Raw genomic sequence first — 14,257 nt, forward strand, 5'->3', positions numbered from 1 at the left:
CTCAGAGATTCTCCTGCCTCTGCCTCCCGAGTGCTGGGATTAAAGATGCACATCACCATGACTGGTTAAACTTCTAAACAGAAGCCAGTACATCTATCTCTTTCCTGGAGACTGACCCTCGGCATACTCTTCCACCAGGTGGTCATGCCAACTTGTCTGACCCGTGTTGGAGGGTAGACATTGGTTTGTTTCCGTTCTCTCAATATTATAAGTGGGGCTATAGAATTCTTTTCAGGATCTGCAGTCATCGTACTGTGTCACAAAGTACACTTTTCAGAAGTGGAATGGATAGATCGGAGGGAGATATGTATGGAGAATTTCGTTAGTTAAAACCTCCCCTACAAAGGTCCATTTAGATTCCTGTCAGCAGCAGGTGCCTGTCTCCCACGGCCTTTCCAGAGCAGCGTGCCACCAAACCTTAGGATGCTTGTGTTGGGTAGGTCAGGATGAGGTCTTTGACTTTTCCTTTTATCTTATGGCAAGTTGGCCATTTCTTTGGACATTTAAGAGTCCTTTATGAATATTTTCTTGTGAATCTGTTTCATTTCTGTGATATTTTCTATATTAAGAATTTGTGTTTGTGTGAAAAATAGATTTCTCACGCCTTTAATCCCAGTGCTCGGGAGGCAGAGGCAGGCATATCTCTGAGTTGGAGGCCAACATGGTCTACAGGGTGAGTTCCAAGACAGACAGGGCTGCCCAGAGCTACTTTGTCTTAATAACAACAAAACCCCAAACAAAGCAGATTTCTAATTGCTTATTTGATTTATTATTGGTTCTCATCTTTCTTTTTTCCTTCTACACAAATTTACTAGTCCTTTTAAAAAAATTTTACATTTTTTTTGAGAATTTCGTGCATGAATGTTGTATTTGCATCATTTCACTCCATCTTTCCCGGCCTTCAGCTCCTTCTGGGTCTCATCCAACTCCCTCTCAAACTCATGACCTCTTCTTCAATTATTATTGTTACAAACACATATATGCACATACATATTACATATATATACACATGTAACAACATATATGCACATATGTATATCCTACTGAATATATTTAGTGTTGCTCATATGTATATGAGCTGAAATCATATGTATAAACAAGAGCTGACATCTTGGGATTGGATAACCTATCAGGTGGCCCATACCTGGAGAAGTTAGATTTTTCCCTCTCTTAGCAGTCATTATTTAATTCTAGCTCCTTATATAGAGGTCGGCACTTTTTTTTTTTTTTGTTAAAGAAGCCAAGGCAGAAGTGTTGCTACAACTTCAAGGCCCTCCTGGGCTACATAGCAAGACTGTATCTCATAAATCCAAAACTTGACTGAGCATGTTGGTGCACACTTTAATCCCAGTATTCAAGATGCAGAGGCAGGAGGATCTCTGTGAGTTTGAGGCCAGCCTGGTCTACATAGGGAGTTTCAGGCCAGCCATGGTTATGTAGTAAGACCCTTTTAAAAAATTTTATTTAAAGATTTATTTATTTATAATGTATACAGTGTTCTGCTTTTATGTCTGTCTGCAGGCCAAAAGAGGGCATGAGATTTCATTACAAATGGTTGTGAAGCACCGTGTGGGTTGCTAGGAATTGAACTTAGGTCCTCTGGAAGAGTAGCCAGTGCTCTTAACTGCTGAGCCATCTCTCCAGCCCCAAGATCCTTTTTATAAACAAAACAAAATGCTAAAAAAGGCAGCAACAATGAAACCCCAGAATCAACCACAAACCCCCAAACAAAATTTAAAAGGTTTGTCAAGTGAAAATTGACAGTCGGTTTTTAGAAACCAGAGTGGTAGAAGGAGAACAGAGAAGTCATCTTTACTTCACTCAGGTGTTCCTTATGCCCAAGGGAAAGAGTGCTGAAGAGGTGTGTGCAGTGACGGCATGTCCCGTGCAGCCTGCCAGCCTGTCTCACCTGCCTTGTCTTTCTCTCAGTTTTCAACCTCCCTCCTTCAAAGTCTCTTTTTCAAGCACCAGGTCCTAGGTCCAAAAAAAAAAAAAAAAAAAAAAAAACCGGGAAAAATATTTTCTTCTCATAGGTTTGGAAAAGGTAGGCTTTTGCAGGGCCATTAGATATGTTTCTGTAGGACAGAGGCAGATCACAGAAGTCAGGGAAGCTAGAGCCCAGTGTGGGACGAAAGGACGAAAGGGAGAAGTGGAGACTGTGGGAAAAGGGAAGTGACAGACCCTGTATCAAGCCTGGCATGGCCTTAGGAGATTGTTGCTGTCAGTAGCTGTTAGATAACCACCCAAAACAATGCCTGAAAACAACATTGACCAGGCTGTTAAGGTGTCTCAGTGAGTAAAGGCAAGCTGTGGTTTGAAAGAAAATGGCCCTTATTAGGAGGTGTGGCTTTATTAGAGTAGGTGCGGTCTTATTGCAGGAAGTGTGTCACTTTAGAGACGGCTTTGAGGTCTCATATATGCTCAAGATACTGCCCAGTGTCTCAGACAAGCATTTCCAGTTGCCTGCAAGATGTAGGACTCTCAGCTAGTACTCCAGCACCATACACTCCACCATGATGATAATGGACTGACTCTGAAACTGTAAGAGAGCCACCCCAATTGAATGTTTTTTCTTTATAAGAGTTGCCGTGGTCAGGGTGTCTCTCCACAGCAACAGAAATCCTAACTAAGATAAGGCACTCGCCTGCTGCCAATCCTGACTGCCTGCGTTCACTTTCTGGAATATAGTAGAAGGAGACAATAGAGTCCCACACATGTGCTGTGGCTCACATGTGCCCAAATTTTTCCAAAGCAGCAGGAACTTCAATGGGACACCTCCCATGAGTCCCGTTCTCTCCAGCCATGCTAGAAGCAATGACTAGTTGACAATGAGGCTGTTTGTCCTATGTCTGCAGATCTGGAGCCAGGCTTGCACGGTGGCAGATCTGGCTCAGTCTCTTCTTGTGAGAGCGATTTCACATCTTAAACCCAATTTCCTTATGGGTCTGATGGGAGTCCTAACGGCACTTGGTGGAGCGTAGACACACGGCACAAGGGACACTAAATATGTCCCAGCTATTCTAGTCAGCTGGGCAGGAACTGTCTCACGCTGCAGCTTTTCAGTCTTGTCAGTCCCAAGGCCTCCTTTTATAACAAATATGAAATATATTTATCATCCTGCAATAAATCCTGGAAATAGACCCCACCTCTATATATGAACTGGGAAAAAGTCAATATAACAATATAACAACGATATGAAGGAGGAAGAAAAGGAAAGCATTTTCTAGTAATGTGGGTTTCAGTGTGCACTCGGGCACAACAATCCTAGAAGCTATGAGGAAGCACTCTAAAATTAGCTCGCTTCTCTGGGTAGTAAGTTAGTTTGGAGGTCAGAAAAGAAATTCCTGAGGCTGTTCTGCTTCCGAAGTACAAGAAAGCGAGGAAACAGAGGGTGTGCGTACCCAAGGGTGGCAACCCACAGGGATGGTAGTCCTGACTTCCCCGGGTGTGAGGCACCACTGAGAAGATAGTGGCTCACGGCCTGGGAGGTAGGAAAATGCAAATAGCCTGCATCTTATCTCTAAAAGATAGTGTATAAAAAAATCTAGTATTAGCCGGGTGGTGGTGGTGCACGCCTTTAATCCCGGCAGAGAGGCAGAGGTAGGCGAATCTCTGTGAGTCGAGACCAGCCTGGTCTACAAGAGCTAGTTCCAGGACAGGCTCCAAAACCTCGGAGAAACCCTGTCTTGAAAAACCAAAAAAAAAAAAAAAATCTAGTATTGTGTCATGTGACTGAGTCTGAGAGTCACACAAGCATTTCGGTTCTTGAACCCACAGCACATTTTGAGGCCCTGTTTAGGCTCTGGCGTGTGAGACCCCAGCTACTCTCTGTAGCACAGGTCTGTGTGCAGGGCCTCACTGTTCCCAAATAGTTCTTTCTTTGCTTCCAACTTGTGGATCAAGACGTGAGCTCTCGGGCTGTTCCTGCTGCCATGCCATTGTCCCACCATCATGGATTCGAACACGCTGTACTTGTGAGCCCTCAATTTGTTGTTCAGTAAGTTGCCTTGGTCTCGGTGTTTAATCACAGTAGTAGAACAGTAAGACAGTGCCTCGAGGGTCCCTGTGATTCCTGAATGTGTTCTGACAGTTTCACCTTCATGTGGGTTAGCATTCAGGGTAGCCTGCCCTTTAAGACAGAAACGCAGACCAGGCAGGGAGCTCTGTACTGGGGAGGACCTTTTGTGGGTGGTGAGGGAAAGAAAGGAGGCTGAGCAGAGGTGGAGCAGCCCTGGAAGTCAAAGTTCTAGAAGGCTGCCTGGCTTAGCAATGTTTGCAGAAGGAAAACAGCCTCTGGTTTCCTGTATCAGCTAGTCGTATTTATTTTGAATATAAAAGTAATATTTAAATAATACTCAAATACATGAAGTCCATTCTTGGTTGGCTGAGGGATTACCGTCCTCTGTTCAGTTTTCTTCTGTATAGTTACAGACAGATGGGTAGAGAAGCAGGTAGGGGGTGGTGTTGTTCTTAAAGAGACTACTGTGCTCTTCTAGAACTTTTTCATTGTAGCTGTGAATATTGCCTCACAGACTCTACTCACCCACTCTTTTATTGATGGATTTTTCTTTTCAACCATGGAGTAGCTGAACAACTTACCTCTATCCTTGTTTGTCTGAGCCAAGATTTCTATAGGTAGACATTGTCTAGGCTGGGGTTGGTGGAGCAAAGGATTTGTGTGCTTCGAAAATTGCTTCACTGCCCAAGATCTCAGCCAGTGACGCTCCTATGAGAGTGTAAGGAGCCCTCTTCCGTCACCCCCCCCCCCCCCCCAGTCTTCTAGGCTATCATTCTGCTCTTATCGTCTATGTGTTTTCCTCCAAGTTACTTTAAGAAGGCTGCAGAGTCAGGTGGTGGTGGTGCAGGACTCAGGGAGGCAGAGGCAGGCGGATCTTTGTGAGTTCAAGGCCAGCATGGTATACTGAGTGAGTTCCAGGACAGCCAGAGATACACAGGGGAACCTTGTTTCGAAAAACAAAACATAACACACACACACACACACACACACACACACACACACACACACACACACACACAGAGAGAGAGAGAGAGAGAGAGAGAGAGAGAGAGCGCGAGAAAGAGAGAGAGAGAGAGAGAGAGAGAGAGAGAGAGAGAGAGAGCGAGAGAGAGAGAGCCACAGACGTCAGCAACTTTCATCATTTTGCCCTGGCTCCTTCATGACTTAAAAAAAAAAAAGAATGCAGTTATCTCTTTAAGAGCCCCTTGGCCTCTGGTTTGTACTGTGGTGGCAGTTGTCCCTGGGAGGCAGCTGGCTCTTTCCCGTGGAATGTCAATCTAGAATGGAGTTTCCAGAATGCCTGCCCACAGTTGTCTGAGCTCAGGACACCCCTGGGGAGAGCAGATGGACCCGCTGCCACCCTGGGCTCCCACCTGCCATGTCTATTCTTAGCCTCTGAGCAGTTTCTTTGCAGAACATTTGGTCAGGAGATTTTCCCTTAGGAAGGAGTTGAGGGCTCCATTATAGAGTGCGGATGGCTGGTCCCTGACCTGTGAGTTTTGTAGGAGGCACACTGAGACAATTAGGGGCTGGAATTCTTACACGCCTGTTGGAGCCACTCCCAAGTTGCCCTTGACCTAGGCAATCCTGATGAAACCCCAGACGTCCAGCGTTAGGAGTCTGATGGTCACCTGGGCATCAAAACCATTCCTCACAGTGCTTTTTAAAAAATAAAAATTCCAAACTGCAGAAAATGAGGATGACATGATGGATAGTCTCATACCTACCACCTTAAATGAGAAAGAGTTAATATATAAATATCCTATCTATTTTATGTTAAACTATTTAAAGGAAGCTATGAGTGTTCCCCATATAGTCTAAAAATTATTTTCCCATGGTTTTTCAAAACATTTTTTTAGATTACAAATTTCACACTTATTTGTTTAGCGTGAAAGCATCTCTCTCTCTCTCTCTCTCTCTCTCTCTCTCTCTCTCTGTGTGTGTGTGTGTGTGTGTGTGTATGTGTCTGTATGTGTGTGTGTAGGTCAGAAGACAACTTGTGGGAATCAATTCTCTCTTCCATCATGTGAGTTTTGGAGGTTTACTCAGGTCCTCTGGCTTGGTGGTAAATCCCTGTACCTGCTGAGCCATCCCTCTGGTTCTCCAGTGTCTTAAAAGCAACGACCTATTTTGCTAAGTAAAATATGAACTGGATGACCTCTGAGAGTTGATCTTGGGACATTATCTGAGTAGAGATATGACGTCACAGTTGAGGGCAGTGGACCATGTGAGTTTGGAGCCCTGGGGAGAACAGAGAGATGGAAATGGGGGCTTGGGGTACATTAAAAGCTATTGGAGGTCACTAAGGGAGCATATGGAGGAAAGGGGTCTCCAGAATGCTCTAGCATCTGGCAGAAAGAGTAGCTTATGGAATGAGAAGACACTGGATGCAGGGTCTCTGGGTCCTGCTGAGGAAGAGGATGTGGTCAGCACGTTTACTGCTGAGAGGGTGCACAAGGCTGACAGAGCACTTGGGTTTTGAACAGACCGGGAATCAAAGCCCAGGAAGGTCTCTGCCTGCCTGATATCTAGACACTATGAGATACAGAAAGGCCCACAGAGAGAGAGTGAACTTCCTGTTATCACATTGAGCTAAGCGACAGAGCTGGGCCTCTACCGCAAGCCCCTCCCAGTCCCCTAAAGGATGGTCTTTACCTGCCTAATAGCAACCTTCTCCCTCAGGCCTCAAGCTGGACCTTCGGGTCTCAGTTTCTTACTTGTAATTCCTCTGCAGAGGATTACCAAGTACCCCCTCCTGCTGCAGAAAATCCTGGAGAACACTCCCACAGATGCCCGTGCCCACCCTGTCCTTCAGAGAGCTGCCTCTGCCCTCCAGGACGTCAACAGCAATATCAATGAGTACAAGATGCGCAAGGAAGTGGGTAAGGACTTGCGTTTATGGGCACATCAAGGGCAGCATTTTTAGTTGCAAAACTCATCCTGAGAATCCTTCATGCTTGTCTAATAAGTGCAAGGCCCTGGGTTCAAGTTCTGTCACCACTGGGAGGTAAGGTGGTGTGTGTGAATGTGTGGGGTGCATCTGCCGCTTCCGTTGCTGCAGTAGATAGGTTTGCAAACTGAAGCAGCATCCATGCATCCAGAAACTCGGCTGCCCACTGATGGCACGATACTGGAAATTTAGCTCATGTTTACTCTTTAAAAAGTATTCATTTTTATTTTGTGTGCTTGGGGGCGTTTTGTCTACATGTGTATCTGTGCACCACAGACTTGCCTTGGAGGCCTGAGGCAGCTGTTGGGTGCTCTGGAAGTAGAGTTATAGGTGGTTGTGAGCCACCATGTATGTGCTGGGCACCAAACCTAGGTACTCTGGAAGAACAGCCAGTGTTCTTTTCTCTCTCTCCAACCCTCATGTTTACTTTTAAAATAATTACCTCAAATTCACAAATATCTGTGGGGCAGAGTTTGATACCTCCGTGCACTTTACGGTGTGCAATGATCAGATGGACTGGTGGTCAATATAGATTTTGTTTGTTTCGGTTTTTTTTTTGTTTTTTTTTTAACCTGTTTCTCTGTTTAACCTTGGCTGTCCTAGAACCCACTCTGTAGACCAGGCTGATTCAAACACAGAGGTCTGCCTGCCTTTGCCTCCCAAGTGTTGGTATTAAAGGCATATACCAAGTTAAGTATATGTTTTTTTGTTTGTTTGTTTTTTTATATTTTTGAGACAGGGTTTCTCTGTAGCTTTGAAGCCTGTCCTGGAACTTGCTCTGTGGACCAGGCTAGTCTCGAACTCACAGAGATCCGCTTGTCTCTGCCTCCTGAGTGTTGGGATTAAAGATGTGTGCTACCATCACCCGGCTGTGTTTGTGTGTGTTTGTATATATGCATGCATGCATACGTATACACATACATACATACAAATACATACACACACACACACATATAAACTGAGGTCAGTCCAGTTAGTTCCACTTGAGGGGTAAACAGTTTGCTTGTCGCAACTGGATCTTAGGAAACAGAGTTCAGGTTTCCTCCCATGCTGGAGAGGGCAGAGGTGCCCAGTGAGGAGAGGGTTTGGTTGACCTTAATAAAACTGGGGAACCCCAGAAAAGTGTCCCCTTTACATTGCTGTCTTAGGTGATCCTCTCAGTAACCCTGCAAGATGGGAGTCCTCGTCTTACAGGAAAGGAAACTGGGGCCCCAAGGAGAGGTGACCTGTTAAAGTACAGCAGGCAGAACACTCTTCACCCAGGACTCATTCCTGGGACAAAGAGGTCCCGAGTACTGGATTTCCCAGCATTTACCATTCTGCTGGATGTAACTTGGTGGAGCAGAGTTCCAAGTAGGGAGGATGTGATGCTGTTTGCTTCCTGGGTCAGCCTCAGTCACCCACAATGTCCTTTTCTTTGGTGTCACCACAGCTTTAAAGTATACCAAGGTAGAGCAACTGAGCCTTCGGGAGCGGCTGGCCCGCATCAACACGCATACTCTTTCCAAGAAGACCACCAGGCTGAGCCAGCTGCTGAAGCAGGAGGCGGGGCTGGTACCCAGGGTGAGTGCGTGCTGGTGGGAGGAGATACAGGGACGAACACAGGGTGAGGTACCTTTGAACAGTGAGGTGGCTGAAGCTGCGAGTGAGGGACCACAGAGAGGCACACCACTTGATTCACCAGTATTGGGGGCCTCTTTGCTTATAGGAGAGCTAGGCTCTGGGCTTGGGCAGAGCGCCAGTCTGAACAGTTCCTCGTAGCTGCTCAGGCTGAGTGCGTACTTCTTCCACAGCGGCAGCGGTGGAGCCGCAGGGCTAAGTAGGCATCCTTATCTCGTTTTCACACAAAGAAGCAGAGGCTCCCAGAGGATGCAATGTCTGCCCACAGCCACACAGCTAGGAAGCAAGTGAGCTCTGTGACGAGGTTGTCCCTCGTGAGTTCCCGAGGTAGGGAAAACAGCTGCACACTGCCCCCGTGTGGATCTTCTGACCCTCACATGGATGGCTTTCCTTACAGACAGAGGACAAGGAATTCGATGACTTGGAGGAGAGATTTCAGTGGGTGTCTCTGTGTGTGACGGAGCTGAAGAGCAATGTGAGTGCTTACATGGATAATCTGGAGGTGAGAACCCTGCGGAGTTCGAAGGTCAGACCCACAAGCTGTAGAGGTACCAACTGCAGGGACTCTGGTGTGAGGTGTCAGCCAGGAGGGCTGGCGAGCACACTGTGACCCATAGTCACAAAACTGGGGGCTAAAGACAGCTTCTCTCACCCCACTGGAGTTCTCATGGGTAAGGGTCAAAGATGTCCTGCAGCTGGAATTACAGATGGTTGTGAGCTGCCACGTGGGTGCTGGGAAGCGAACCTAGGGCCTCTGCAAGAGCTGCAGGTGCTCTTAATCACTGAACCATCTTTCCAGCCCCTGCCCTGACATCTTTCTTTCTTTCTTTCTTTCTTTCTTTCTTTCTTTCTTTCTTTCTTTCTTTCTTCTTTCTTTCTTTCTTTCTTTCTTTCTCCCTCCCTCTCTCTTTTAAAAAGATTTAATTATTTAATTAGTTATTATGCATAGTGTTCTGTCTGCATGTACACTTGCAGGCCAGAAGAGGGCGTGAGATCTCATTACAGATGGTTGTGAGCCACCATTTGGTTGCTGGGACTTGAACTCAGGACCTCTGGAAGAACAGCCTCTTACCACTGAGCCATCTCTTCAACCCCAGCCTTTTCTTTTTTAATGCCTTGATTTGAATAGGAGCAGTTCATTGTCTTACAGAAAAACATTAATAGAATCTATAGAACATGGATCTGGCAAAGAATCACCCAGGGGGCACACAGATAGGTGTGATGTTCGTGGGTCCCAAAGGAGGGAGGAGATGCAGACTCCCGCTTGGCGAGGCCCTTCTAATCCTCTAGGGTGGGCAGGAACAGAGTGGTGTAGGTGCGTGGTTGTTATGTAGAGGGCCTGAAAAACTGCCTGGGAGGTCTGCTGAACTGGGGGTTAGCAGTAAGACGGCCATGGTGGGACCTAACCACCTGTCTTCGTTGGTCCTAGGCTTTCCTCTGCTTCCGGCCACACGAATGGAGTCTGGACATTCCTGGTGGTCCTGCCGAACAGTACTGCGGTCTGGCAAGGGACCTTCAGCTCGAGGCCTTCCTGCAGTTTGTGAGTGGGATTTCCATCCCCCCCCGCCCCCCCCCCGCTCCTTTGATAGGCAGGTGGTGGCTCCGACAAGAGTAATATTTAGAAGTCAGGCACTTATACAATTGTCATATCCAGTAGGGAAGGGAGTGCTATTCCTGCACTTACTGATAAAAATAGCCCAACTGATGTGCAGTGAGCCGCACCCTGTACCAGGCGCCGTGCCCACCTTTTCCATTCTTGACCTCATTTACCCCTCGACATGTGCTTTGGGGTGAGACACTATTAATAGCCTCATTCTGCTAATGGGAGCTCAGGGCCCAGAGAGCGCCATCTTCTGGGTCATTTACACAGATGAGGTCTGAGTTAAAAAGTAGCATTCTGCGCAAAACCTGTTTCAAGCAAGCACTAAACATAATAATAACTCTGAGAAGTGCCAGGAATTGAGAACCTCCCCTGGGCCGCACTCTGCGTACACTACGTACCGTCTGCATTATCAAACCATAAGCCAAGACTCGGCGAGGTTAGAGCAAAGCTTCTGAAGCTTTTCCACATCAACCCCATTACCTGAGGAACTTTTATGTGACCTGGATATATAGGTATATATAACGGATACCCGTTATAATTTACTGATAATAAATCGTAAGGAAGTTTATTTTAAAACAATTCTTTGGTATGCATATAATTGAGTATTTGTTAAAAGTAGTCTGTGCACTAATGAGATGATATGCTGTTTATTTTATATCTTGGCCTAATACTTGATATGGATATAAGATCTCAAGACACAGAACATCTTCAAAGAGTCTCAGAGTTGATGAAAATTTTGATTTTATAATCATCAATGCTGAGACCGTCACTTCACATAAAACACATTTCAGAATTTTGGGTTATCATATATTCAGAAAACTTTTGTTGTTGGGGTTTCTGTCCTGCCCGGTTCCTGCAATCGTTAAGTCCCAAAGAAATCACACAGAGATCTACATTAGTTATAAACTAATTGACCTAGTAGCTCAGACTTCTTATTAACTCTTATATTAGCCCATTATTCTTGTCTATGTTGGCCACGTGGCTCAGTACCTTATTGGCAGGGCAGTCACATCTTGCTTTTTCTGTGGCTGGGACAGGATTACGGGCCAAGCTTTCCTCTTCCCAGAATTCTCCTGTTCTCAATGACCTGCCTCTACTTCCTGTCTGTTTGTCCTGCCTGTACTTCCTGCCTGGCTACTGGCCAGTCAGCGTTTATTTAAAATATAATTGACGGGAATACAGACCATTGTTCCACCCTAGACTTTTACTGTTGCCAAATCTTTTTCAACATCCATGTTCATTCCCAACCCCATGTGGATTGTGCCCCACAGTTTAGGCAGGCAGAGATTAGGATACGTTACAAGTTAGAAGTTGTCAGTGGAGGGGGCCTGGAACCCCAGCTCCCTGCCCCCAGCATCCCTCCAAGCCCCTACCCTTTGCTACCTCCTAACCCATCTCTCAAGTTCTCCTCTCCCTGCAGAAGCAGCGACTGAAAGGCCTAGTATGGGACCCACTGTGTAGCCTGGCCAGAGCCCTGGTTGGCCCTCAGAACTTGATCAAGAAGCGTCTGGACAAACTCTTGGACTTCGAGCGAGTGGAAGAGAAACTGCTGGATGTGGGCAGTGTGACCTATGAGGAGGAGGCGGCCCGGCACACGTACCAGGCGCTCAACTCCATGCTAGTGGCCGAGCTCCCGCGGTTTAACCAGCTAGTCACACAGTGGCTGGGCCAGATCCTGTGCACATTCGTGGTCCTGCAGAAGGACCTTGCCGACCAGGTCCTGCGAAGGGCAGAGAGCAGTATGGCCCTGGTAAGGCTGCTGGGACTACGGCTGCGGTAGAGCACAGTCAGGCAAGGCCCTAGCTGTTGTCAGGGCAGAAATGGAGATAAATAGGCCACTGGGACCTAGGACCTAGTGGGGATCCTCGAGATGTCTCTCAAGCCTTTTCTTCCTCCTTCAGTTAGTGGAGACAGAGGCCAGGCTGAACTCTAGGCCACCTTAGGTCATCCTGGGACTCAGGAACAAGGGAGGTTTTTCTGGGAAAACAGTAGCAGACCCATCCCTGAAGGAGATGAGATGGTGGCAGAGATAGGAGTCTCTTCTATCTGGTCAGGAGTAGATGTGTCCAGCTGGGTCTCCTCCTGGTACTGCTAGCAGTCATTTCCTGGCGAGCACTTGTCTGCCTGCTTGGCCCCCTTTCCAGGCTGTGTCTCCCTCAGTCCTCAGGGCAATCCTGTACATTATGTGGTCCTTTCATGTTTGAGAAGCCAAGGCCCAGAGAGGGAAAGCGGCTGGTGCACAGATGAACAGTGGACAGTAGGTTTTGATCCCTGACTGTGCAGTGATAGAACTCTGAACACGGGGCTCAAGAGTCTTTCAGAAGGATCTATCCGCTGAAGGCAGGAATAGATCTTAAAGAGCGCTACGCAAGCCACCACCACGAGCTGGTCCGGGAGGGAACTGGCGGCGGTTTCGCATCTTACTCTGGAATGTCTGTGTCAGAGCTGAATGGCTCGTGAATCAAGCGTTGGGAGCTATTTCTATGCCTTGCCTTCTGTGTTTCCCTGTCAGCTGACTCCCCACCCCTGACTCTCCCTCGTCTCTGCTTCCTATCTCCTGACCTCTCCTCTCCAGCCAACTCTTCAATCCAGGGCCCCGTGTCCCTCCTTCTAATACACTGCCTGAGTGCCACCGTGTCTCTTTCTACAAGCTCTTCTTCAACTGGAAATCCCTCCTCAACTGTCCCCCAGGCCTCTCTCAGTGTCTGCCATTCAGTGACAGATGAACCAGTCTTTTCAGGAAGCATTCAGAATTCGTGCTGCCCTGGAGGAGTGGGAGCTTTCTCGTCCTTACCCTCAGCGGCAGAACTTAAGTCACGTTGCTGCTCAGTGCTTAGCAGAGCCTGCCTTCTGCTGGAGCAGTGGGGATCCACGTTAAACTCAGTTGGGGGCTGGGGGGGGCAAGGATATGTGTGGTTCCTCTTCTGCCCTCATCAGTATTTTGTACAGGGCTCTGCCTCAGGCCCAGTGTGTAAAGAATGAATTTGATTGGCTAATTCTTTGACTGTCTTCCAATCTCTCCCTTTCCTACCAGTCTGCAGTTTGGGTGGGCAGGGCTAGGAATGCCAGTCTAGGGAGGTTTATAGCCATAGGAAGTGTGTGTATGGCAGGGGTGGGGAAGGGGGTAAGCAGTCGGGGTGTCTCCTGATTGGTCTGTGCTATGGATGGCCGGGGCTTACCTAGGATTGCTACTAATCTTCCCTTGAATGTATCCAGTGGGTCATTCACCTGGCCTCACTCCTGCAGTGCAGGGCAAAAACCGTCTTCTCTCTGCAGCCCAGGAGAAAGGCCCTGTGTCCATCACAAATAAAAGTGGGGAGTCTGGCAATAACCCAGAGGGCTGGACACATCTCTTGGCTGTGGGGTCTCACTCAGTCTAGAGCTGTCTGATGAGAAGGCGGGAGAGCCTTAGCCTTAACAGGGTTGGCACCTCACGGGAGAGCTCAGAACACCCTGGGTTATAAGCAATATAAGCCATACTAAAGTAGGTGGGGTAGAGAGAACAGAATGACCTGACCCCAGGAGGGGGTCAGGGCTCGAGCACAGTCGCTTATAGACCTGCACTGTTGGAACGCTGCCTTTCTCCCCATCTCCTGCCTGTTTGCTTTCCTGGATGGGCTGGTTTTCAGGCAGGCTTTGTTTCTGTGTGGTGGTGGGCAGAGAAGGCCCAAGCCTGTACCTTTACTCCTTGGAATCCAAGGGAAGGGGGACGGCCGTGTTCTAAGCCTTTGCACACCGCGTCTGACAGAAGGGCCTGGCCTAAGTCCCTTGTTCTCCCTTGATCGAAGCACAGCAGCTTAGGGGACAGGACGGTGGGCAGACAAAAAGAGCAACCAGATGTCTGGGACTAGAGGGTGGGTGCACAGGCACCCCTGGGCCCCTTCTCCTGCAGAGGCTCTGCTGACAGCATCTTCCCGCCCAGCTGCCTCATTACCACGTTTCGGAGCCGGACTTCCGGAAGCTGATGGAGGACACACTAGCCCAGAACAGCAGCCAGCTCCGCTTCGTTAAAGAGAGCTTTGAGAAGGTGCTGCCACCCCCCACCACTCAGGTAAGTGTCTCTCCT

General features: G+C 47.8%; 1 protein-coding gene across 4 annotated transcripts in view; it reads left to right on the plus strand.

Annotated features, from left to right (window-relative positions):
- Window positions 1–14,257, plus strand: part of Arhgef37 (Rho guanine nucleotide exchange factor 37) — a 39,206-nt gene that overhangs the window by 16,494 nt on the left and 8,455 nt on the right. For all 4 annotated transcript variants that reach the window (XM_075968526.1, XM_075968529.1, XM_075968525.1 and 1 more), the window contains 6 exons: window positions 6,701–6,900; window positions 8,401–8,531; window positions 8,986–9,090; window positions 10,018–10,128; window positions 11,612–11,941; window positions 14,114–14,242. In XM_075968526.1, the coding sequence (XP_075824641.1) occupies window positions 6,701–6,900; window positions 8,401–8,531; window positions 8,986–9,090; window positions 10,018–10,128; window positions 11,612–11,941; window positions 14,114–14,242 (1,006 nt within the window). The remainder of the gene's footprint in view (window positions 1–6,700; window positions 6,901–8,400; window positions 8,532–8,985; window positions 9,091–10,017; window positions 10,129–11,611; window positions 11,942–14,113; window positions 14,243–14,257) is intronic.

Source organism: Microtus pennsylvanicus, chromosome 4, assembly GCF_037038515.1.
Source record: "Microtus pennsylvanicus isolate mMicPen1 chromosome 4, mMicPen1.hap1, whole genome shotgun sequence".
Taxonomy (NCBI): Eukaryota; Metazoa; Chordata; class Mammalia; order Rodentia; family Cricetidae; genus Microtus; species Microtus pennsylvanicus.